The 24538-nt window shown below is 39.3% G+C and overlaps 1 protein-coding gene across 2 annotated transcripts; it reads left to right on the forward strand.

The window, feature by feature from the left end:
- Positions 1–1408: 1408 nt before the first annotated feature.
- On the forward strand, positions 1409–23358 carry usf2l (upstream transcription factor 2, c-fos interacting-like). Of its 2 annotated transcripts, XM_042489641.2 has the most exons (11): positions 1409–1675; positions 2153–2193; positions 3372–3478; positions 4709–4828; positions 5988–6141; positions 10274–10361; positions 15075–15113; positions 18492–18550; positions 20033–20127; positions 20202–20330; positions 21228–23358. In XM_042489641.2, exons 1-11 carry the CDS (start codon positions 1641–1643, stop codon positions 21315–21317), a joined length of 957 nt encoding a protein of 318 aa, XP_042345575.2. In that variant the 5' UTR covers positions 1409–1640; the 3' UTR covers positions 21318–23358. The 2 variants fall into 2 exon arrangements, with proteins under 2 accessions (XP_042345575.2, XP_042345576.2); XM_042489642.2 differs by lacking the exon at positions 15075–15113 and having other exon boundaries at positions 1412–1675.
- Positions 23359–24538: the final 1180 nt, after the last annotated feature.

A 24538-nucleotide genomic window follows, 5' to 3' on the forward strand; every position in this document is an offset into this window, starting at 1 on the left:
GAGAAGAGAGCGACATTAATCTGAAATTACAGAAATGTTTCATTCAAAATAGAGATAATAAAACAATAATAACTGTAGTCGGCCTAGTTTGTTTCCAGTAAGATGGGTACATCTGGGCAGCACTTAATAACAGCTTTGCTGATTAATTGTTGCAGCAGTATAAGAAGAGAAATATATACAGATAAATACAAAAAGTTATTCATTAAGTTATTATGTTAACTACTACTACTAAAATAAGAGTGGAATAAAAATAGGAACTATACAAGAACATTTGGAGACCAAATAACATGACAGTGATACTGACAGTCATGAGACTGACAGCAGCAGAGAAGGTCTATATAAACAGTGTACACCAGAGTAATATATATGATTAAGTAACAGTGGTAAATGTCTGTATTAATATGAAATAATATAGTGACAGGGTAATGGGTCAGGGTAATGTATTACTTCATTATGGTACATTATGATATAGTAAAGGATGTGAGACAAAGTATAAAGTATAAGGTGAATGTGTGGTAGTGTAGAACAGTACAGTACAGTACAGTATAGTGTAATTTAGAGGGACTTCATTTTTTAAACACTGTTTGGCTAATGGTATTTTTAATATCCTCAAAACTCCACAAGCCACAAGTGGATTTTAATGGCATGTTTTTTTTTTAAATCTCCAAAATCACCATTTAATATAATATAATATAATATAATATAATATAATATAGTGCATATAATATAGGTTCAATGTAACATATTACCTTAATACAGTATAATATGGCACATATAACATAGTAAAGGATAAAAGACATATTTATAAGGTGAATGTGTCATCATAGTATAATAGGGTATAACAAAATAAAAAAATAGCACAGTACAACATTAAATAGTAGCCTTTAGTGTTAAATACACTATCATACATTATCATGCTTTAAGAGTTAGCTTTCCCTGGATAAATAATAACCGTAATAACCATTTGAAATAAGTTTTCAAAGTGACTGACAGTGTAATGGCAGTTAAGTGACACAATTAAATGAGATGATCATTAAAGTAGCCAGAATAAAGGCTTAAACATTTAAATGGACACAGTGCCTTTGCTAAGGCACCTTAAAATATTTATTCTCTGGGGATCAATAATAATATTTTTTTATGTCATAGCCTATAAACATTTTATATAGTGCTTGTTCAGATCTGGGCAGGACTATTAAGCCACCTTTGTCTCCTTAAAGACAAACAGTTACTCCCAGAACAATAACAGATGACTCAGTTCTTGTTTTATTATTACTGTTATTATTATTTAAACGGTCTATTTTTTGTCTTTGCCACTTTCTCTTGATGTGACTAACATCGCAGATATGAGCCCGGCTGGAGATGTTTCGCAGTATAGTGAGCACAGGGGGTAGAGACAGTTGTTTTGAGCGCGTTAGCTGATCTCAAGAGATCTGCAAATCCTCCAGCTCGACAGCTGACTCGGAGTCAGCTCGGGTCACCCAGCGCGCGACAGCAGCAGCGGCCTCCATTTTAACTTCGACACCGAGCCATACCTCACGTGTCCTGGGCTGTCTCTCTCACATGACCCGAGTGTTTGTTCCCGTGATCAGCACTTCCATCTCCGTCTGTGACACCGAATATCACTTTTTATTCCAACCCTGATGGATATGCTTGAACAGAGTCTGGACAGCGCAAGGTAACCGAGACTCGGCCAAAATGGCTAACTGACACAAGCTAGCTACTACATGCTATTTCAGATAGCTAGTTTACGACGCTAACCAAGGCCTGACCTAAAAACTATTGTCTAAACCAATTCAATATAAAGACTGCGGTTAAGTTAGAAGTTGAATACTTTGCGAAGTGGATAGCTGACTGGTTATATCCAAGAGAAGACCAAAGTCCAGTTGTTTAAACATGATCATGACGAGCTAATAACAGTGTAATAGCATAGTTAGCTTCAGCTAGGTTTAAAAACACAACAAACAGTGTTATCAGCCACTGTAGGCAACCTGAGGGCAGCAGTATTTTTTTTTCGCTGCGATTGTGATGTTGGTTTACTGGAGACTTGCACAAGTTTGACGCCAGATTAGTTATGAGACAGTAATTGCATTTATTTTATCCAGAATAGGAATGATAGCTGGTTACATTAAGTTATTTTGTATCTGCTTTGCAGCCAAGAAAAGCAAGAAGAAGAGGTTGTCCAGGCATCTGAGGGTAAGTGTTTATTTACTAAGCTGTTATTACAACAGCTGGCACCTGCACACAGTGATGCTTTGTGTGATAGACAAAAGGTTGTACGGTCATAGCTGCAACAATTAGTTGATAATTCTATTAACTGATCAGTAGAAAATTGATTTGCAACAATTTTGATACATAAATTTCTTCTTTTGAAACAAAAAAGCCAAACAGTTGCTCGTTTCATGCTTAATAATTGTTTAATTTTGATGTTTTTACTTGTTTTACACGGTAATAAACTGAATAGCTTTGGATTTTGAGATGTTTGGTTGAATAACATGCCATTTGAAGATGTTTTGGTTCTGGAAAACTGCACAGGGCACTATTTTGTTACATTAAGGGTTCCCACAGATCCTTAAAACGTCTTAAAGGACAATAAATTCATTCATGTATAAATAAGGCATTAATTAGTATTAAAATGTCTCAAATCAATATTGCACAAGTCTTGAAAATGCGAAGACATCGGAAGTAGGATATTACGAAACATTTTTTTCTTTCATAGAAGTCATCCACACACATATGCATATATATACATACATACATACTTTTTATTTTAAATTCTGCATTATTTAGTTGTTAACTATGAGCATGAATATTAATACACTCAAACACCGCATCATACAATCTTAAAATGAGTGGTAATATCTATTTTTTTTAATAATTTATCAAATTTAATGTAACACAGAACATTTTGAGGTGGACATCTGATGTTTTACATTGACTAGAAGGTCAGTTATATGTTAAAGTAAACATTTGGGCAAAATTGTCCCAAATTACAACCTAACCCTAAATAACTGATGTTGTGCCATGTTTTTTTCCCCCTTCAATGTGGGATATTGAAAAAGTGATTTTAAATATAATTCCATTTGGCATTTTAAAAAGTCCTAAAAGGTCTTAAATCTAACTTGCCTTAAGCTGTAGGAACCCTATACATTTTACTGACAAAAAGATAAAGCGGTAATTTGTTATCTGCAGTCATAATGTAACAAATGGATTTTAACAAGGTGTGCAACAAAATGCATTTCCTTTTCTTTGTGAACTGCAGCATGCAGCAGTATTGTTTTATGCAGCTGAAGTCAGTGCATGGTAGCTGTCTGTATTAGTTTTCCTTCTTTTACATTCTCATAACTGGCCTTTTCTGTTTTTTCCCCCCTGAGACGGAACAGGAGAAGAGCAGACAGCTGTTACAATAGCCAGTGTTCAGCAGGCTGCAGCATTTGGAGACCATAACATACAATATCAGTTCCGCACTGAGGGTGGCCAGGTAAGAAACTAATGGATGGAATTATGGCTCTACTTATGATCGCTGTTTTTTTACTGCCAATTTCAGAAAGACATTAAGTGCCCCTGATGGCATATAAGCGTGGAATTTTAGGGTAATATTGCATCTGTTCAGCACTCACGACAGAAAACAGAACACTCAGAGTTACTTTAGATGTCAGGTTGAATAAACGTTAAAGGTGTGTTTGTGCAGAGACATAATTAGCAACTGAAAGAGCTTCATGTTTTATATTGATGGGTGTGGTTGAATGGATTTGGTTGCATGCACTGAGCAACATGACAGTGGTAGATAATGCGATTGTCAGTAAACATTTCACCCCACACGTTTAGTGTGTACTGTTTATTATTAAAGCTTTAATCATGTTGAGTGTTTTGGTGTAAGTGCTGTCACCTCACAGAGAGAGGAGGTCCTCTCACGAACACTAAAGGTAGCGTTTTCTTGTTATGTTGTCGCGTGTTTTCTGTGGATGCTTCGGCTCCCTCCTTTACAAATCAGGAGGATAACAGGCTCTTATTGCCTGAAGGTATGAATGTGTGGCTTTCTTTTTCTCGTCCCATGATTGACTGGTGACCTTTGTCAAGAGTGTCTCCTCGACACTAATGTGGCATTCCCTGCAGTGTCCGTCAGTGATGGACAATGTGATGCAAATAATTCCATTGTAAAACAGTAAATGTGTGATATTCAAGTTGATTTATCATTATTGTGATGATTTACACCAGAGGAAATTAAGTCAGTAACCCATGTGGCTCAGTTGGCGTAAACAAGGCAAGTGTGAGCGATCATGTGATTCTGGTCTGGTCTGGGATTGGCATGGGGCCGCTGTCACATGTCGGTCAGGAGGAGAGTCACATGATGGAAGGATACAAATACTAATTCTTGGAACAAACAAGCTCATTTTCATGACTTGTTGATAAAATTGAATCAGGCACATTCTGAAGCATAAGCAAATTGAGAGGGAAACAATATGCTTATGCTTCAGAATGTGCCTGAAGTGAGATCAATGCACTACTGCAGTAAGGACTACAGTGTGAGATACTGGCCTCGGCTTAACTGAAGGAATAGATATGCTGAACAAATCTACAAGTCAGGTAAGGGTCTGATTTGCACACGGTACACCTGTCGGAGAAACTGGAGTGAATCAAACCAAAAACAGCTAGATGTTTGTTCTATTCTCATTCCCTCTTTCATCCATGTTTCTGTCTCATATTGCAGGTGACGTATCGAGTTGTTCAGGTGACTGACCAGCACGTTGAGGGAAGAGATGATGGGGGAGGAGCAGTGAGTGTCGTCTCTGCAGCCGCCTTCACTGGAGCCCCTCAGGCTGTGGCTCAGGTAACAAAATCCCCTCTTTTTTTATTAATCAAAGAAAACCTACTTGTGAATGGATTCAAAGACTAACTGCGTGCTTTAGTCTTAAAGTCATAAGTAATGCCAAAGTCAGAACATTTATGTAGCAGCAAGTAACCGTTTGCTATGTAAAGATTTCGTGGAGTAATGGAGCAGAGAATAAAGTCATGCTGTCTCGCTGTATGTGGTAATGTGAGCTTCTCTGTTGTTTCCTGTGATAAGCTGCGATAAGGGTTCTGTTGCCAGCTCAAAGGCGAGGCAACTCTGTTCTTCCAATCCGCAATCATATCTTTTATAAAGAACGGCAAGGCGGCACAATGGCGCAGTCCTCCCGCCTAATAGACAGTGTGAAAGGGGCTACCATTTGCTCTGTCAGCACTGTTGCCGTTGTTTAGTGCTGTTTATGGAGTCCGCACTGTTAGCGGCTAGCTGCAGGCTCAGCCACCTCCATGTTGAGAATCGTGTCCAGACAACTCATACACTCGGAGTTTTGAATATGGCCCCTTTCCAGGATAACACTGGTGATATTTCAGTTTTTATAATTCCAACGTTATATAATTCTGTTTTATAATTCCGCAGCATATTAATTCTGCAAACAATAATCGTCTTGGTAGACAAATACTGATCTCGCTTGTGCCATAAAACCCAATGTTGTCTAAACACTAATAAATACATGAGAAAGAGACACACTTTCATTGTGATTAAAGCTACAGGTGTAGGTTCTGCCTCTGAGGTCATCAAACTAGCGAAGCAGCATAAATAGTGAGGCGTGTGTCTCAGCAGGACGTCTGTCCAACACAGAGCTACTAACAGAGATTAAAAAATGCAGTTGCAGAATTGCTTTGCTTCTATGTTTTTGGTCAGAAACATAAAATTTTCCCCACGAGGACACATTAAATTTGTTTTCATTTGTAATACACTGATAGCTTTACTGACCTTGATGTTGTCTCTGCTAACAAGATCACTGCAGCTTCCTTTTCCTCCTGTTGTCCCAGCTGTCAAACAGCCCTGTGTTTTGCTTGGGGGGTCCAGAGGGGACACCAGTATTGAGTCTGACAGAGACTGAGTTGTGCGTTCACCTGCTGTGACTGCTCCATTGCTACTTGTTCAAGCTTCTCCTCTGTCTCTCTCTTATCTGTCACAGGCTGTGATCCAAAACCCTTTCAGTAATGGAGGAAGCCCAGCAGGAGAGGCGGTGGGAGGGGAGACGCGTTTCGCTTACTTCCCTGCGACTGCGGTGAGCGACGGCACTGTGTCTGTGCAGGCCGCCACGGACCCCACACTCACACAGGCAGGGGGTGAGTCAGTTCTCACACTTAATTTGGGTAGAAGCTTACCACAGTGACACTGAAAATAATGTCTAAATTAGCCCCACAGCAAACAGGAGTGTATTGAGGACTGAGAGAACAACAGCACTATTTTCAGAGGTTGTAAATGAGCCACGATTCTCCTCGGCTTTAGCCGATGAGAAAGAAAACAGACGTTCGATGTACTTTCGATTATAAATGATGCTGCGCCTTTTTGCTACTTGCTGTCATTGAAATATCTTTTGAGATACATGTGGACATAGAATTTCTCTGACGGTGCCTTAGCATTTGTAAAAAGGTGTTAAGATTCTGTACTGTAATGTTTTGCTCGCTTTCAAACAATGGAAGATTTTCTGCCACACACACCCAGCAATGTTTTTTATTCACCACGTGGTTCCCTGCACAGTAATTGTGGATGCACGATATTGGATTTTTTGTTGATATCCAATATGCCAACATAGTATAGCAATTCATTTAGGCGATAAATGATACTGATATCCATATATCCACTTTTTTCCCCACCTGCTTTTAGTGATCATCAGGTCTCTTCTGTAGTGGAATTATTATCATATTATAATACTCTTATTGTGATGGCCCACCAGATGATGGAGACATCAAATAGAGTGCTTTTCAATGTACGTAATATTCGTTTATTGTGCAAAATAACCTCAGGTTGATGTTTTGTACATGTTGACTTTGCCAATAAAAAAATACATATATCGGCTTGTGACATTGGCAGAAATCAGCATGTTGGCCGATTCCGATATTTCATTTTAAAGCCAGTATCTGCTGATACCGATGACTTGCTGATATTATCATATATCCCTAACAATAATATTTCATAGCATTTTTGCCATGGTTAAAATATACTTTCTCGAAAAGTTTAGAAATTAAACAAGTCAGTTATGACGCTGATCATATTTACTGTGCGCCTCAAGTCACATTTCCACCCATTCTGCCTCTCCCTCTTTACCACCATATGTGGTTGTCTGGCTGTGCTATGTGTCCTTGCGGTTTCATGGTGGTGATCCAGACAAGGCTGGTAGACTGTCAGTGAGGGTGGTCTGGGTTTGGTCGACCTGCAGAGCGGGATGCAGCCCCCCGGCTCTGTTATACACAACAAGCATCTGCTTGTTCTGGCAAACTGTTGCCTGGACAGAGTTTATGGGAGGACCTTGTAATTAATCAACCAGTGTTTCTGCTGGAGTCTGTGCTTCGTGCTGCACTGTTGGCCCAGACTAGTGATCTGCACAGGTATGAAATAGAGACCTAAATGACACCTGTACCTGGGTCTAAAGATGCAATTTTAATGCAGTCTGATCTGATGTTGTATTTTAGTTATTTCTTCCCAAAATAAGAAGATTTGCTTGTGGCCCTAACATACGTATATGAGTCTAGGGCTGCAAATTAAAATTTCATAATCAGTTATTTAGCTGTTTATTTTGTTGATTAATTATTAGTGTCTGGTCTACAAAAGTTAAAAAAAAAAAAAAGAAACCAGAAAATATTCACATTTATGAAGCTTTTTCTTTTAAACTTTTTTTCTTAATTACTCAATTACATATTGAACAACTTTCAAAGAGCTGCAATGATTAATCAATTAGTTGTCAACTATAAAATTTATTGCCAGTTAGATTATAATATGTTAAGAAACCTCACTTGTTTAGTCTGACTAACAACAGAAGCCAAATATATTTAAATTACTGTCATATTTGACAAAAATAGCAGCAAATGCTCTTATCTGAGAAGCTGAAACTGTAAAACAGCTCTTTGCTCGAGGCATACACAGAATAAAGCAGAGCGGGCCAGAAAACACATGTAGTTGATAATAGCTGATAATCAGTTTTTTATGTTCCCTGACTGTTTAGGTTTTTGGTTTCTATTTAGCAAGCTTTTCTTGAATTTCATTTGTTCCTGACACGTCTACACACCCTGCGTGTCTCTCTCCCTCATCGAGTGCGTTGTGTTTTATACTTGCATCACATGACACACATTGAGTTCAGTTGACACACCTCAGTCACAACCTTTATGACACACACTGGGTGCAGCAGCACAAACCACAAAAACTATGTTTTGGGTGCTTGTTGTGTTTTTCTTTTTTTGGGTGTTGTTAGTGTCTGCCAGGTGATGCCACAGAAAGGGAAGAAGACCGTGAGGTTTCTTTGCTGTGGTAGCAGCTGAAGCCAGGGATTTGCAGGAGGAAGTGGGCTTCTATGTCTTTTTCTGTTACCCTGGGGCACTTTAAGCAGGCATGACAGACTGTCTGTGGAGTGCACTGTAGGGTGGAGATGGAGAGTGCTTTACAAGCTGCCATCTCCTATGAGGTGAGGGATTGTGGAGGATAGTGCATGGAGCAATAAACCACATTTTGGCAAGACTGCATCCAGGGGTGAGAAACACTTGACCTTTTTACAGAGTATTAAGTGTCCATGTGCAAGCATCATCACTTTTTCCAAAGGAATTTTCCACCAAAAAATACTGTATTTTTAAAACAGGAGCAAATTCGTTAAAGCTCACATGGATTTCATGTCACCACAAAGCGACAAGACGACACTATAAACCCAGTTTTCACAAAATTAAGTCCAAACATTTTCAAAACAGTGAGAAAATGTCTGCTGCCTGGGCACTTTTTTTTGACAGTCAGTATGACCGCTAATATTTCAGAATTCAGGCCATATAGTATAACTACTAGACATATGTTTTAAGTAGCCATATAAGTGCCTACATTTTAACAGCAGCAAAACACAAAAAACATAAACGCTGTCATCCTCTTTGCATTCTGGGCCTGTTCCATTAAATAACTCAAAAATAAGATAAGCCTAAACAAAGAAAAAGGCTAATGAACAGAGTCAGTAATCAGGACAGGGTTAAGGAAATGGTTAAGGAAGTGTCACTGTAAAGTCCTTCATGATAACATCCAGATAATCACGCAGCCGTCTAGCTCGCAGTGGTGAATAGAAGCATATCGCTGGTCTGATCTACGATGAGACCTACAGCGTGCTGGAGAATGTGATCTGAGATGCTTTCACCTAAACAGAGCGCACTAAGAGGAAGACTGTGACTGCTGTGGATGTGGTGTACGCCCTGAAGAGGGACACACTCTGCGGTACAGAAAATAGATCTGTTCGTTGTTAAAATTCTAAAATCTGGTCTGTATAGTATAAGTTGGAAAAACTTTTGAATTTACATGGTTTTAACTACTGTCTCAAATATGTTCATAAAAATGCTAAAAATATGTCTATCACAGTGCAAAATCAGTTTCTTGGATTACTAACTGACATTTTGCGAAGTACCTGCATGTGTCGTTCTGGTTTGTTGGTATATGTGGCTGTATTGCTATACAGACCTACCCATTTTAAACTTTCTACAAATCGTTGTGAAAATGGGGTAAAATATTATTTAAAAAACATTTAAAAATGCGTGGGAGCCCTGATTAGGGAATTTGTTAATTTATTTGGCATATTTTACACCAGACATTTTGTTGATATTTTTTATCTACTACTTGTGATACTGGAAAATATTTTCTTTATTATTTTCTTAATTACTATGTATCCACCCCAGATTCTGGGATCATGTCTTTAACTTAATATCTAATATTTAACATAATGTGTCAAGGATTTACATGTCCTGTTGTCTGGCGTTACTTGGGAATAGTAATTTCTTGGGCTGATGTCTTTAAATGGCATTTTTGTTGAATTCTGGTTGGGCCATGTTGGCCATCCAGCTGACCAACAGGAACAAGATGAGGCGTTTGTACCATACAGTCCTCACAGAAGTACTGAAAGGGGTGCTTTCTGCATGCCTTACAGTGGAGTGTGTGCATTCTCCTGTCAAAACTGTATGTAGTAGTTTTTGTAGTGACTGTCCCAGGAGTTGGGAGAAGGAAGGCTTGATAGGTTTTCTGTCTAAAAGTTGATTTAAAATGCGGGGGCTTCCAGCACTGTTGTATTCCTAATAAGTGTTGTTTTTTGCGTTTGCCCGTGAGGATTTGGGGTGTGATATTTTTTTCCAACTGTGTAAACACTCGTATCAGTTGTGAGATGTTTTATTAGAGCAACAAGAGCCTTGCTGCCCTGCTGTCTTTTCCCCCATTGTTAACTGATGACTCCTGTGCTGTCCACAGGTCAGTTTTATGTGATGATGACCCCCCCTGATGTCATCCAGACAGGGACACCACGAACCATCGCCCCGCGCACACAGCCCTACCCTGCGTGAGTATCAGCTCTATCAGTTGCTGTCTGGGAAAAAGGAGACAACAATTAAATTGCAGTCTGAGATGAAGCTTTTTCTGAAAACTAACTGCCGGTCACTTCTGTAAAACACTGTTGTTATCCTCCATGGAAATGCCACATTAACTAGGCCATTCGGTGGTTTTAGCAGAAAAGTTGTGAATAGCTTGAAGGTGAATTTTGGTTGGAGTTTAAAAGTGGGGCACATTTCTTTTTAATGTGTCGTGTTCAGAGCCATTCACAGCTGTAAATTACATTTGATTTCTGGTCTGACGTTTTAACTATGTATTACAGGCATTTGAGATTGTGATGCTCTGAAAAAAAATCTGCACAAGCTAGACAGACTTCTTTCAGTTCAAGAACCCCACATGGCAAAGCCTGAGAAATACAGCAGTTCACATGTTGACTGAACAAAGCATGCTGAATTCACATACACTGCCATTCAAAACTGCAGAATCGCCTACCACTAAAGCTTGATTGGGTCGATGGTCGAGAGGAATACTCTTTTTTTGAAAGGTCTTTCGTGCTTTTAGGTCGCAGAAAGTCTGCTTTACAAAAACATATTATTTTGTATAAAGGCTTGTTTAGAGCATGGACAACGAAACGCATTACCATGGTTCAATCACACTGATTCTTCAAAGGGCAAAAAGAGACAAAGATCCCACTGAGCAACAGTTCAGTATGAACAGAGGAAAGCAGTCATTGGTTTAAGTGTACAATAATGCCTCTAACAAGCTGAAATTCGCAGGTAACATGTTGCTTTAGCAAAGCTCTTCTTCAAACTTTGGAATGAAAGTAGAAAGTTACTCTAGCACTACTGGAATTTAATCAGAGAATAATAATAAGCTAAACATAATATGTACAGACAATTCAGTTTAAACCTTTTCAATTTAATCACTGATTGACTGCAGAGGGCCCAAAGAAGAAAATCCAAAATAATCGAGGGTCACATATGCTTTTCTGGACAAGACTAAGATTGAGTTTCTGCCCCAAGTGAAGTAGTTCAAGTATCTTGCGGTGTTATTCGTGAGTGAGGGTATAATGAAGCATGAGATGGATAGGTGGTTTGGTGTGGCGTCAGCAGTGATGCGGGCGTGAGGCTGAACTGTCATAGTGTGAAGGGAGTTGAGCCACAAGGCAAAGCTCTCCATCTACACTATGACCCTCCGACCTACTCTTGGACAGTGGCCGAAAAGTTTGCGGATACCATCCACCGAATTGAGTTTCCTCCGTTGGGTGGCTGCTCAGCCTTAGAGATAGCTGAGAAATCCAGAGGGAGATCGGAGTAAAGTTGCTGGTCGGGGGCCAGTTGATGTGGTTTGGGCATCTGATCAGGATGCCACATGGACGCCTCCCATTAGAGGTTTTTTCTGGGCACGTCCAACTGATAGGAGGCTCTGGGTTAGATTCAGAAAACTCTGGAGAGATTATATATCTCATCTGGCCTGGAAACGCCTCGGGGTCCCTCAGAAGGAGTTGGAAAATTTTGCTTGGGAGAGGGACGTCTGTAATACCCTCCTTAGCCTGCTGCCCTTTTGTCAAGTAAAACATGTGATAAGCAGAGGAAAAAAGAAAGATGGACTGGAAAACAAATTCCAAATCGAAGGGAATTTGGAAAAAAATCGTTACAACATTCTCCCCTTTTATGTTATGTTAAACGGTGGGGACATCAACTAAATGGACGTTTTAATCATTTACATACATATTCTTCTGGTTTAACTTTTCCAAATGTAAATAATACATTTGGCGTCTGAATTAGACTGTTTTTATCTCTGTTAAAATAGCCAATATTAAAGTAATGGAGGAAAACATGAATATAAAAGGTGATTCCAAACTTTTGAATGGCAGTGTATATCTAAATGCTAATGCAGGAGGGAAGTGGAGTTAAATTACTGGGAAACATGCAGGAATGTGATGTTTAGCAAAGGAATATGCAGAGCGAGAACATCCAAACCTATATATGGACCAGCTAGTTTAAGATCCATCAGGTCAGGAAAGGATTCAATATTATATGGACAAATGCGCATAAAACCACTTCCAAGCTAATTTGAACCGCCATGAGGCTTACTTTAAGGATTGTTACTGCAGTTGTTGTCTGTGAGTTTAACATCACACTGTGTTACTGCCCAGGGAGTCTTTCTCATCCCTCTCCTGAATGTGCTGCGGAGGCTGATTTTATATTAAGGGTCTAAATTTTATTTTAGCACATCCTTGCTTCTCTCATTTCCCTCCAAAATGTTCTTATGTTGTTTATCCCTAAAATTCACAACATACATCATTATAATCATGCATCAAAAGAGCCAGACTTGCTCCAACTGTTAGCCACATGCTGGTGATTGCTGTTATTAAGACAATCAGCAGGCTCACGTGAGCAAAGACAAACCAGGTTGTCATTTTAATTGCATGACACCAGCCTTATCTGGCCTACTACAGATACTTATTCAGAAAAAGAATTTCCTTTAAGCTATTATTCACAGTCAGAGATCACGTAACTGCCAAAATCACAATGACACATGAGCCAGTGCTGAGGAATGCAATTTTCTTTATGGTCCGGTAACTGTTTTTTCCCTTGTTTGGTAAAGCCTAAGTGCAGCAATTTGCTCATTTGGTCACCCAAAATGAACACATGACCCATTATCAAATTAAGTTAGCAGCACTGACCTAAGTGAATATTTCTCCATTTCCCACCAGACGTATACTCAACCTCTACCATGTGAGACTGACTGCATCATAGGGATTTAGTTAAAGCACCTCGATGGAGCAACAACCAGCTGTATAGAAACACAGCATGTTAACATTCACTAATCTAGGCAGCAGGGCTGGGAGATTAAAAAAAAATTTTGGCTTCCAACAAATAACTGCAAAATAACTATTTTGCTGCATTCTGTTTTGCAATGATGCTCTGTTTATAAATTCAGAGCACCCTTTTCCTTTCCAGCAGTGCGCTCGGTGTTGCCAACTTTACAACTTTCTTGCTAGAGTTAGCGACTTTCTAGCCCATTTTAGTGACTTTTTTTTTTAAGCGACTAGCAAAATATTTAGGGATTTATTCAGACCATCAGGGAAACCCAAGAAATATACAAATATTTTGTAATTCATTCCCATGCATGCTGCTCAGAGTAATTGTGATTTACACCCCTTCTGCCGACTGCAAAGGGTCTACCCCTTTCCTCTCGTAAGTTTCTATTTATTAGGGCTGTCAAACAATTAATTCTTTAAATAGCCATTAATCACATTTGTAAATCACATATTTTCAATTCCATTAGGAATCAAATGACAACAAAAAAATGCATGCGCCTAGCACAGAACGGGTATGTCTGTAAAGGGAAGACTCATGAATACCCTCAGAAGCCTTTTTCATTCAGATATCTTGAGGTCAGAGGGCAAGGGACCCCTGTGAAATGGCCATGGCATTTTCCATCATCAAAATTTAACCTTGAAGCATTATTCTGCCCCCTACCTGAAAGCATCACATGACATGATATTAGTATCATCACTTTAAAACTCAGCCTGGTACAGCCTATTAAGACAGGAATGTTGGCGGGCAGTTAAAAAAATGTTTATTTAAAGTTTAACATCCACTGTCAAAGGTATACTATGCAGGATTGTTGGTTACGTTCGTAAACCACTTCCCAGTGAAAGTTAACCCCTGAATGACTCTTGTTTTCGTTTTGTCTCACTATATTTAGATTGTTGTTGTTTTTTTTCTCCAGCGATGTGTCCGGATGCCTGCAGCTTAGTCTGGCACCTGGTACCCACCTTTTTTTTATAATGCCCTGATTTGCCTGAGCACTGTGGGGATACATGTTCATAACACCCCAAACGTAGAAAATAAGAAGAAAATAGAAAAATTCAGGCAGAAGGCAGAGTCTCTGCAGAAAAAACACCCCGCCACTTCTGGTGAGTCTTAAGTGACAATCGATAGGAATTACTTCTATATGGATCAATACACTGTTTTTTAGGAAAATCCTGCGAAGTACACCTCAAGAGAATATTTTCTTTATAAAGTTCAATAAATGCAAGATATTTCCAAAATCACTGAGTAATCTTGTTAAATAATCATAATCTCATTATTGATGAAAATAATTGTGTAATTGTGAGCAGCCCTATTAGGCTGCAGATGAGCTCCTCTTTTCCTCCTCATTAAGATGGTTATTAAAAAAACAAACAAACAGGATATAGACGACACACTATTAATGTCTCTGCCTTTCATGTATCATTTGTCGGTTTGGATAAAACAGAATGTGGTTTGACAACAAGGAAGTTGACTGCTTCTGTGATTTTCAAGACGTTTAGATTTCTCAGCGATTTAAACTCCTTTGTTGTGGGCAGCATTTCAGGGAGTTGTAGATCCGCCTTAAATTTGGCAGCAGCTCTGCCGCTTTTGATGTTGCTTGATATTCACAACGTACAACAGACTGCTTTCCAGTCAAGAGTAAAGAACGAGCTTTGTTGCGGTGTACGTCTTGCATTGCCAATGCCATGTGTAGAAATACAAAGTGAACTGTTTTTTCATCTCTCGCAATGCCTATCTGCAATGTGTTTGTTTCTATTTATTTCCTCTTACATGAATAATTTATGATCTCTGACACAAGCCTCAGAGTTATATTTAGGTGAAAACTAATGAACAGTGACATTATCGTTGACATGTGAGTAAAATGAATAAAAATTTCCCACCCTATCTGCCGTTCGCAGAGATGAAAACGAGCTGCTGCAGCATGAAGGTTTAAACTGGTGAGGACAGTTTCCACATTTCTCTCACACTCCTTGTTTTTTTTTTACAGCAAATGAACCAATCAAATTAGATCACAAGAAGAGAGAAGATGCACACAAACCTCTGCCCTCCTCTCCTCCCCGCCCCCCTCCTCCCATAAATCCCTGGTGATTCTCCCTGCTCTTGATGTGTGAGACACAGATGTAGTGTTTCTTCAGTGCTGACCCCGATCCATTGTTGTTAGTTGTGCTTGTGGCAAACTTGTTTCTCCATTAGGACTTAAAAAATTAGGTCGTTGTTCTCCAAATGGAAACAAACGGCTTGTTCCACACTTTTATTTTAGTATCGTTGTCAAAGTGTCCTCTGTAGTAGTTTTGTTCTCATGTAGCCTAGTTTTAGATTAGTTAGTTTCAGTCTTTGAGGTTTTTCTTGTGAGCTCATAAAGGTGTGGCTTTATTTTGTAGATGTGAAGAATACTGGGACATAAAAACCATGTGTTGTTAGTCTCCTTCTCATAATTGTTTGCACAGAAGCAATCAACAGTAACTAAAGTTCACATTTGTCCATATCATCCCATGGGAGAATATCAAGCCCAAACTGCAGTTGCACTTGTATCTTAATGTATACTCAATGGACTCACTAACTATATTTACATGCAAAAAATATTCAGATTATTCCAAAAAGTTAATTAGAACCATTTAATTGTTAACTATTAGAATACGAGTTAAAAAAAAAGTTTTTAATATTTTTTTAAAATAACAATTATATAGATGCCCATTACAATATCATGCATTTTCAGAGCCAATATTAACGTTAAATAAAACAAACACCAAAAAAAAAAAAAATCTTTTCTGGTCCAAAGTTTTCCTTGTTTATGTCTGAGCCAATGAGGAAGATTTAGATTGCAAAAGTGAGGTCCACGTGGAAGAAACAGGCCTACGTGTTTTTAAGACAGAAGAATAAATTACAGATAGAGAGCACCGCAAAGCCCTGTTTCTTCAGCATAAAGTGTGGGAGACCCCAGTGTGCCTCCAACAGCTTGACTGCAGATGTGACAATTTATAGTTTGCAATGTTAAAAAATGTTTACATGCAGCCATTCATTCTCTGTTTAACATGCCCCAACTTAACCATTTATCATGCCAAATTATAGAAAAGTGGAACGGCTGTGTCTGGTGCCAGGATCTGGCAGCAGACGTGTTTGATCATATGAGCACATCTTCCCTCTCTCATTCCTGCAACAACCTTCATGAAAAGGTTGAAAAAATGTTCCCCTTTTTGCCCTTATTCTGAAAAAATTGATATTTGCGCATATCGAAAAACCTGTCGATATTCAAGTCTTTCATGATGTTTAACAGTAGGTGTGTTTCTCCTTTCAAACCACGTGGGCTTTTCTTTTGGGCATGCATCTTCACCTTTACAAACTTGCCGAGTTGGTTTGTGTACAACACATCTATGACAACACATAGAGCCGACTGTAAACGAGCAAGAGGCTGTGTGTCACAAACTGTTAAAAACCACAGTCAAGATGTATATCCTGAATACGTTGTAAACATGCCCAAATAATGCTCCTAAATCTCAATAACACTGGCATTTCCACGTCTTAATTGGAACATGCTACATTTGGAATAAGGCTTAATTCAAAATATCCAAAGTAGGGATGCAGCGGTATTTACCGTCGTATGAAAATTGAGGTTAATGGTTGCAGTTAATTGACGGTGTACATTGGGCTAATTTACTAGTCATGTCAACATTATTTCATTTATTTTAAAAATGGAAACTAATTACTCAGACCCCGGTTTAAAAAAATCAAGTTTCAAATACAACAAAACATTTGTTCAACCCACCAAATAACATCTGTTTTCATTCCTTTAAGAGTCACTGTAACTAATAATGAAAATCATTGCGCAATACCATATACCGTGATGTTTTCTTACTGTAATCATACTGTAAAAATCGCAAACCATTGCAATCCTAATCCAAACACAATATGCTGATTACATGAAACCCATCAAATTCTGAATATTGTCATATTCAAGGAGTGGAATATTAGCGTGCAGGTTAATGTCCCCAGTGTCCAGGCTCTGGCTTGGTGTGATACTGCAGCCTAATGACAGGGGAGGGTAGGAGGAGTGACACTTGCATTTCTCTTTCAAGAATCAATGTAAGACTTCACAAATTTAGTCCTCTTCTGTATCTGTGCTTCAAATTATATGGATAAAGCACTTAAGCAGCAGGGTTGTGTACTGCTCATTTTCTGCATTTCTCCAACAACAATAACTCTCAGGAGTGCTCAGATGAGGTGCGCCTCTATAACTTGTGAAAAGGAGGGAGGGAAGACATTTCTCTAGGCCTCTACATTTAGTTATTCATATATATATATATATATATATATTTTTTTTTTTTTTACACTCTGCCTAAGAGTACTTTTGGGCTGAATCCATTATACAGCTGAAATCCCATTAAGATGCATTCAGATACAAGAGAGAGACTGCAGTTTGGCTTGGCTGACTATCTCAAACAGAGATATCAGCCGTCGAGTTGTGTTGATGGGTCACAAATTCACTGCTGTTAGAATAAAGAAGTGTTGTGGAAGGACAGATGAGGAACAAGAATGACCTTACAGGACATTATGAATCTCAAGCTGAGAGGAGAAGTAAGCAGCAATGCAGCCAATAGACAATAGTTGCATTATTTTTTTTCTTTAGTAAAAAAAATTACTTTCTGCACTGAGAGAAGCATTAGTTGTCTGCTCTATTAGTGAGACATAAACATAGTTAAGACAGTTGGTGGACCGCCCATATGATTAAATATGTGTTATTGGCCCGTTCATGCTGTGTTGGGTGGTTAGATAAGTCTCCCTGTCACGTCTCAGGGACTTAATTAACAGAATACCTAAGGGACGACACAGACAAGAGACAGTTGTGTCATTAGCCGTGAGCCGAGACTCCAATAGACAGCATCTGGTTTTTTTACAGTGTTGTAATTTTACAGCATAATAAAGCAGAGCGCTCCCTTTGGGCCACACCTGGGGAAGAGGACAGCGAACAAGGATAAGAAGGTTGGACTGGCCTCAGTATTCCAGTCAAAGCAGCCTGGCTGCAGGCCATTGAGGGATTCAGGGCTGCATATGTGGCCGCATATGTCTGTGCATTTTTCAGTATTTCTACCAACTGCACTACACAACTTCAGAAGAACCCTTTTTAAATGGTAGTGGCCTGAGCTGTGATTACAAAAGACTTGAATTTAAAGATAACTGTGAATAATAGTTTTCAATAGGCGCAGGATTAGGTGAATTTGGGGGATTGGATTGGATTTGTGCCTGAATGTGGGGTAGTCAGAGATGGGAGATATTGTAGTGTGTGTGTGAAAAGTGTTTTATTTCCTGTCTGTCTGCAGGAAAATGGATGGACCGCGAACACCGAGAGATGAAAGGAGGAGAGCGCAACATAATGAAGGTGGGTAATTAGCTACAACGGTGGCTTTTGATTTCATCAGACTGCGCAGCACAATGCAGCCTGGTGCCTAAATGGAGCATTTTTTGTTGAAAGAGAATCAGCAAGCCCCATCAAAATATTCTATCAAGGATGGATAACAACATGTTTACGAAGCAGCCACTAGAGGGTGATGTTGAGCTGTCAGAGTCGGGCAGTTTTTGGTACCTGTAGTGCATCCACTGAAATAACAAGCTGCAGAAAATGAAAGCGTGGTTCTTTAACCTTTTCTCCCTCTTCTTTATGATAGAACCATTTATGTCTTTTTTTTAGGGGGACAGGGGATCTTTGGGAAGAGATATCAGGTCAACAGTACATGCCTCAAAGAAGCAGGAAACCGGAAGATTAATATGAGATGCAGCTCAGCACTGTGTGTCAAGTCCTAAATATGTAATAAACACCGTGTTTTGGTTAAGTGCCTATATAAACATTGAAAGTTTAGTTTAGTGCTTGCAGACTGAATGATGAAAGTGTATGAAGGTCATTCCCCATGCTCAAGTATTTCTCAGAAGCTGTTGCAGCGTTTTTGGGATATTTGATATCACCACATTGATTTGATATTAGCTGTTTCACAGATTTGATGCAAAATTTTAGCAATTTTCTCCACTCAATAATTGATAAAAATGGTTAGAAAAACTTCCAAAATATCACAACTAATACACCAAGACCTTGAGAAACACCACAGAAAAATATGTGCTGTGACAATTGGAGACTTTGTAAGAATTGCATTTTCGGCAACTGGACGGTGATCTCTTGCATTAGAAGTGGCTCATAAAATCTCCTTATTGTCAACACACCTATGAAAAACTATACGTTTCCTGAATGCCCGATGTCTCTATGTTTCAGTTGGAACATTTTACGAGGCTGTGATTATCCTGCAGGTCACAATAGGCCATTGTATACAGGGATGTCAAGTTTAAAAAAAAATGTTTTTACTGCAATGACATGGCTACTGTCATCTGTTAAAACTGTGCTCATTTATTCCACAAGAGTCTCAGCTTTCCAGTCATACCTAATTTATGCAATGCTAATACTGTTTAGGGACCCCAGTATGCAGAAATATTCAAATGCAATAGGTGAAAATACATTTGTACTGCATCTGAAAAATGGCATGTTTTTTGCCCAAAACTGAACGAAATTAGCAGAAAGTGGGCAAGTCTGTAAAGGGGACTCACTGGTACACATAGAACCCGTTTTCATCCACATATCTTTAGGTGAAAGGTCAAGGGAACCTGTGAAAATGGCCACACCAATTTTTCCCCTCGTCCGAATTTAGCCTGAGTGATGTTTAACCCCCTCCCAACAAAGCTAGCAAGACGTCCAAGTGGAGTGGAACAGGTTAAAGCAAAATAGCCTCTAATCACTCAGTCTAAATAAATCAATCTGCTTATATGTATATATGTTTATTTATTTATTTATTTTACCTGTCTCTATTCAACATTACAGTTGAGAGGCGGCGAAGAGACAAGATCAACAACTGGATTGTCACACTTTCCAAGATCATCCCAGACTGCAACATGGACAGCACCAAGACTGGAGCAGTAAGCAAGTCTTCCTTCACTCTGCACTTCCCCCTGACATTTATGTTTTTCACAAATCATCTCTGTCCCTCCAGAGCAAAGGAGGCATCCTTTCCAAAGCCTGCGACTACATCCGAGAGCTGAGGCAAAGCAACCAGCGACTGCAGGAGAGTCTGAAGGAAGTGGAGAGGATACAAGTGGACAACGAGCTGTGCAGGCAGCAGGTATGAATGTCAGTGTGTGCTCTTGCCAACAAATACTGGCATCAAGTGAAGTCTCCAGGACTTGAATAAATGTGTGAAGGAGGTCTATGAATGATAATGTCTAAATCTTCCTTTGAGGCTGTTGGGTTGAGCAGATAAATAGTGGCATATAATGAGGCGGCCATAGTGCGCTGCATATGTGTCTGTGAAGATTGCCACTGCATTGAATACATTACTTTGCTTTGGAGTTCATTGCAACATCCTTTCACTTAAGTCTCAGAAGCATGAAATCCACCTAGCCCCATATGCATCTTCATTTCTCCAAAACAAACCCTTGGAGACTTTAGCCTGTGTAGCTGATCATCAAGGCTTGACAAAGAGGATCAAAAGCGTTTGCGCTTATATAATGAGAAGTGTTACCTGAAATCAGCGCTTTGAGAGACGGTGGGAATAGTATACACAGGGGTTGTGTGAGAACTAACTGCATACTAATGCACTCAAAGTATTGTGAAATCTTACAGCTCTGAGGCTGCCACATCTCCCCATTGAATCCCAGGCCTGCAGCTCTCGGCAATATATTCTTATTCTGATGCTCAAAGCTCAATATCCTCTCCTCAGTCCCTCAGTGGACTGGCAGCGAATTCAGGATTCACCCAAGGGAAATGTAGCGGAGATGACATACCTCAAGATTTGATAATCCAGTTGGTTGTGGACAGGAGTGTCTTTGAAAAAGGCTGCACATACTACTCTTTAATCCCAGGGATTGAATAGCCCTGTGTGTACATTACACACAGCCAGCACTTCAGCCTTCAAACGAAGAAAGTTTGGTCTGTAAACTTGGAGCTATATATAGCTGTCACGGGGATGAAGATGTTGATAATGAGATTTTTTTTTTTTTTTTTGTTCTTTGTTCTTAAGATTGAAGAACTGAAGAATGAGAATGCTTTGCTCCGAGCGCAACTCCAGCAGCACGGCATCGAGATGGTTGGAGAGACACCGCCACAGTGAAGCGGAGACAAAAAGAACAGGGAGGGGCGCCACCACTCAGACATACGACCGACACGCTGGAAAAGAAGGCGAGATGATGGCGGAAATAAAGGACGTGAAGAATCACTTTCTTTTTAGTGAATGCATCCTTCCCTGGGTTCACAGGTCGTGAACCCTTCACCGGCCGATCGTGGCTGTACTTGACTGTTTCAACCCTCTTGAGCAAACCACCCGCTGCAACTCAGTAGAAATGTCCTCCGAGAAAAGCTGCCCACCCACCACCATCAGAGTGCTTTATTAGCACTAGTTATGAAAGAGAACCTCTGCTGAACTCCTTGGTTGTTTTGTATTTATGTAGCCTCACTCATGGACTATGATGTGTGTCATTTAATTTTGTTCCCTGTCAGTGTATCCCCCCCCCCAAAATCATGGATTTTGACTTCTTCTTTTATTCTGTTTGTATTTTTGAGTTCCGTATTAATATGTTGTTTTTAGCTGCTTTAATTTATTAGTCTGCTTGCTGACAGAAGCCTTGATGGAGACCAGTTACAATGAAGCTCATGCGCCCCCCAGAGAAGCAGTTTGAATTTTAAGTGAAAAAAACATCAAAGTATGCAAAACATTTAAATTTTACAGAGAGAAATAATGTGACACACACAGCTTACCTAGACCCAAAGACAAACAAGGAGCTGTGCTGGCCTCTGCTTCTGGGCTGATTTATGTAAATAAGACTTCTCATGTTTTAATACAGATGTTAATACAGAATGTTAGAGCAGATTATCTCTGGGAGTAAACAATCAATAACTCATTAAGTTCATGCTGGCCCTTTGTCATAATAATTACCATGAAGTGTGTGCAATCTTGGAGCTTGATTTGAAAAAAAAAAAAGGAAAAAAAAGAAAGTGGTATACTTGAATTGTTGGGCATTTGCTAACTACAAAAAAATAATGTCAACAAAATCACTTAAATTACAAATTTGAATGTACAAGTGTGGACAAATCCCACACGCTGGTATCAGGACTAGAGAGGGGCGTGGTACAAATTCCAGCTTTTGCCGAACTATATATAAATACAGTGGGTTTCATTTTCATATTTTGTTCACATGTGATTTACCGCTGTCTCAATATGTGTAAGAATAATCCCCACATGTTTCATTTCAAGCTGTTTGCTCTATTTTGGTATTGCAACACTTCAAATGCAGCTCGACGCACAAGGGGGGGAGGCACCCTGGAGAGCGGCAGTCAAAGACTCTCTGCTCACTACGGAAAAGGAGTACACAGAAATCCTGTGCTGCACTTCTTAGCTGAGCACGACTCGTTCTCCACGAAATGAAGGAATAGTTTGGAAACTTGGAAATGATCTCACATATTTCTCCACCCACTCAGGCGAACAATAAGTAAACTGTAATTGGTTGTACAAACAGCGAAAGCCAATATTAACATTGTTGATGATTTTGTGAATGAATATACATGATGTGTTTTTGTTCCGCTTTGGGCGATGTGAGTGAAAGTGGAAGAGAGATATCAAGCTTCGGAGCCACTTATTAGAGCACGATTGCTTCTCCCTGTGTCAACAGCTCAGGATCCAGCAAAGCAAAACCAACACTCAGACCCCTGGCAAAATCACGCAGACTATCACATTTTAATATCTCAGACTCTGCAAGTTAACAGCTTGTGCTTTGGAAGTGCTGTTCTGCTACTACTGCTAGATTCAAACCTGATATGGATAGTGCAAGTGTCTAATCTATCAAACGAGGCTCCTAGCCAAAGTTGAATGATAGATGTTTTGCAGTAGAAATTTTTTACACCTTAGTGAGAGCAGAGCAGAGAATGTGAATGTGAAGACATGAATAATGCTTTGGAAGACTGATGTTCACAAATGAAAGGTCACTCGTGGCTAATTCTTTTTTTTTTCTCCTCGCGTTTCTTTTTTGAAATGGCATAAGAAAGAAAAAAAGACTCCTTTTCTCTCTGTAGCAGCCTCACTGTTCTCAGGTTAGATTTTAAGGCATCTTTTCTAAGTAAAATGGTGAAAAATAAAACTTTCACCGGCTAATAACCTTTATGGACTTTGGTTGTGGCTTATTGTCATTCTGCAGATCTTTGACATGCAAACATCAATACTTTATTACTTCTTCCAATGGTTTTTAAGTCCCTTGTGTGTTTGTTCATATGTTAGCAGGGCATCTTAACAGTTCACCTCAAAATCAAAAACATATTTTTCCTCTTACCTGTAGTGCTATATCAGTCTAGATCGTTTTGGTGTAAGTTACAGAGTGTGAAAGATATTGGCTGTAGAGTTGTCTGCCTGCTTTCAAATGCAATGGAACTGGATGGCACTTGGCTTGTGGCGCTCAAAGTGCCAAAAAAAAAACTTTTTTTTTTAAAAAACTCTCTTTCCAAAAATCTTAACCCAGTTATTCGAGACTTGTGAGCAGTTTCATGTAGGAACTATTTTCTTCCTACCGGTCTTTAAAACCGCACAGAAGGAAGCATGCATCCACTGCTAGCTCACCAAAAAGGAAGAACATGTAATTTTTATTTCTTTTTTTAATTTTGTGGTAAACTGTCTTTTTTAGATGAGCCTAGAAATAACTAAAAACACCCAGAACTTTCTATAAAGTGCCCCTGTAGTGAGTCCTACAACCCGGAAATTAGTTAGCATTTTAGCCCTCCTGGTCCCTTCACCTCAAAGTCAATGGGCTTTTTAAATAGCATTTAGTTTAGAAATGTAATGATATCCGTGGTTAACGCAAGCTTAAGAACATTCACATTTTGTTCTACAACATAAAGTATATCAGTAAATACCCCACGTGAACTTTGAAGCATTAATGTGTCTTAAAAAAGGCGGTTGCTAACAAGCGGCTAAATGAGACTACAGGATGTCAACACATTGAGCTGCATCAAACACGGTTTTACAGCCTCGTTGTGGTCGGGATATTAACTTGTGCGACCATGCTGTGGTTCCTTTATAGCCTATCGTTAGCTTTTTACTTCTGGCGAATGCATTTAGGCTTTCAAAAATCCTTAAAGAGGTGTTCATTTGTGGAGATTATCTTGATGAACAAAATGTGTAAGTATCATAAACACCTGCCACAGAGCTATTTTCCTGCAAAATCCTTAATCCATTGGAAAAATCCCCTAGGCTGTTGGACAATGGAACCAGGGTGATGCTAACTTCCCCGTTGGGCAACAGAAAAAAGTCATCTCTGGAGTAGTCCATTGTGGGGGCCTGTTTGAAAT

Source organism: Plectropomus leopardus, chromosome 11 (assembly GCF_026936395.1).
Source record: "Plectropomus leopardus strain MGB_pleo_1.0 chromosome 11, ASM2693639v1, whole genome shotgun sequence".
In the NCBI taxonomy this organism is placed as follows: domain Eukaryota; kingdom Metazoa; phylum Chordata; class Actinopteri; order Perciformes; family Serranidae; genus Plectropomus; species Plectropomus leopardus.

Coding starts and splice junctions, on each gene's coding strand:
- usf2l (XM_042489641.2), top strand. CDS start 1,641: ATGGATATGCTTGAACAGAGTCTGGACAGCGCAAG. Junction 1,676..2,152: donor CAGAGTCTGGACAGCGCAAG/GTAACCGAGACT, acceptor TCTGCTTTGCAG/CCAAGAAAAGCAAGAAGAAG. Junction 2,194..3,371: donor GGTTGTCCAGGCATCTGAGG/GTAAGTGTTTAT, acceptor TTCCCCCCTGAG/ACGGAACAGGAGAAGAGCAG.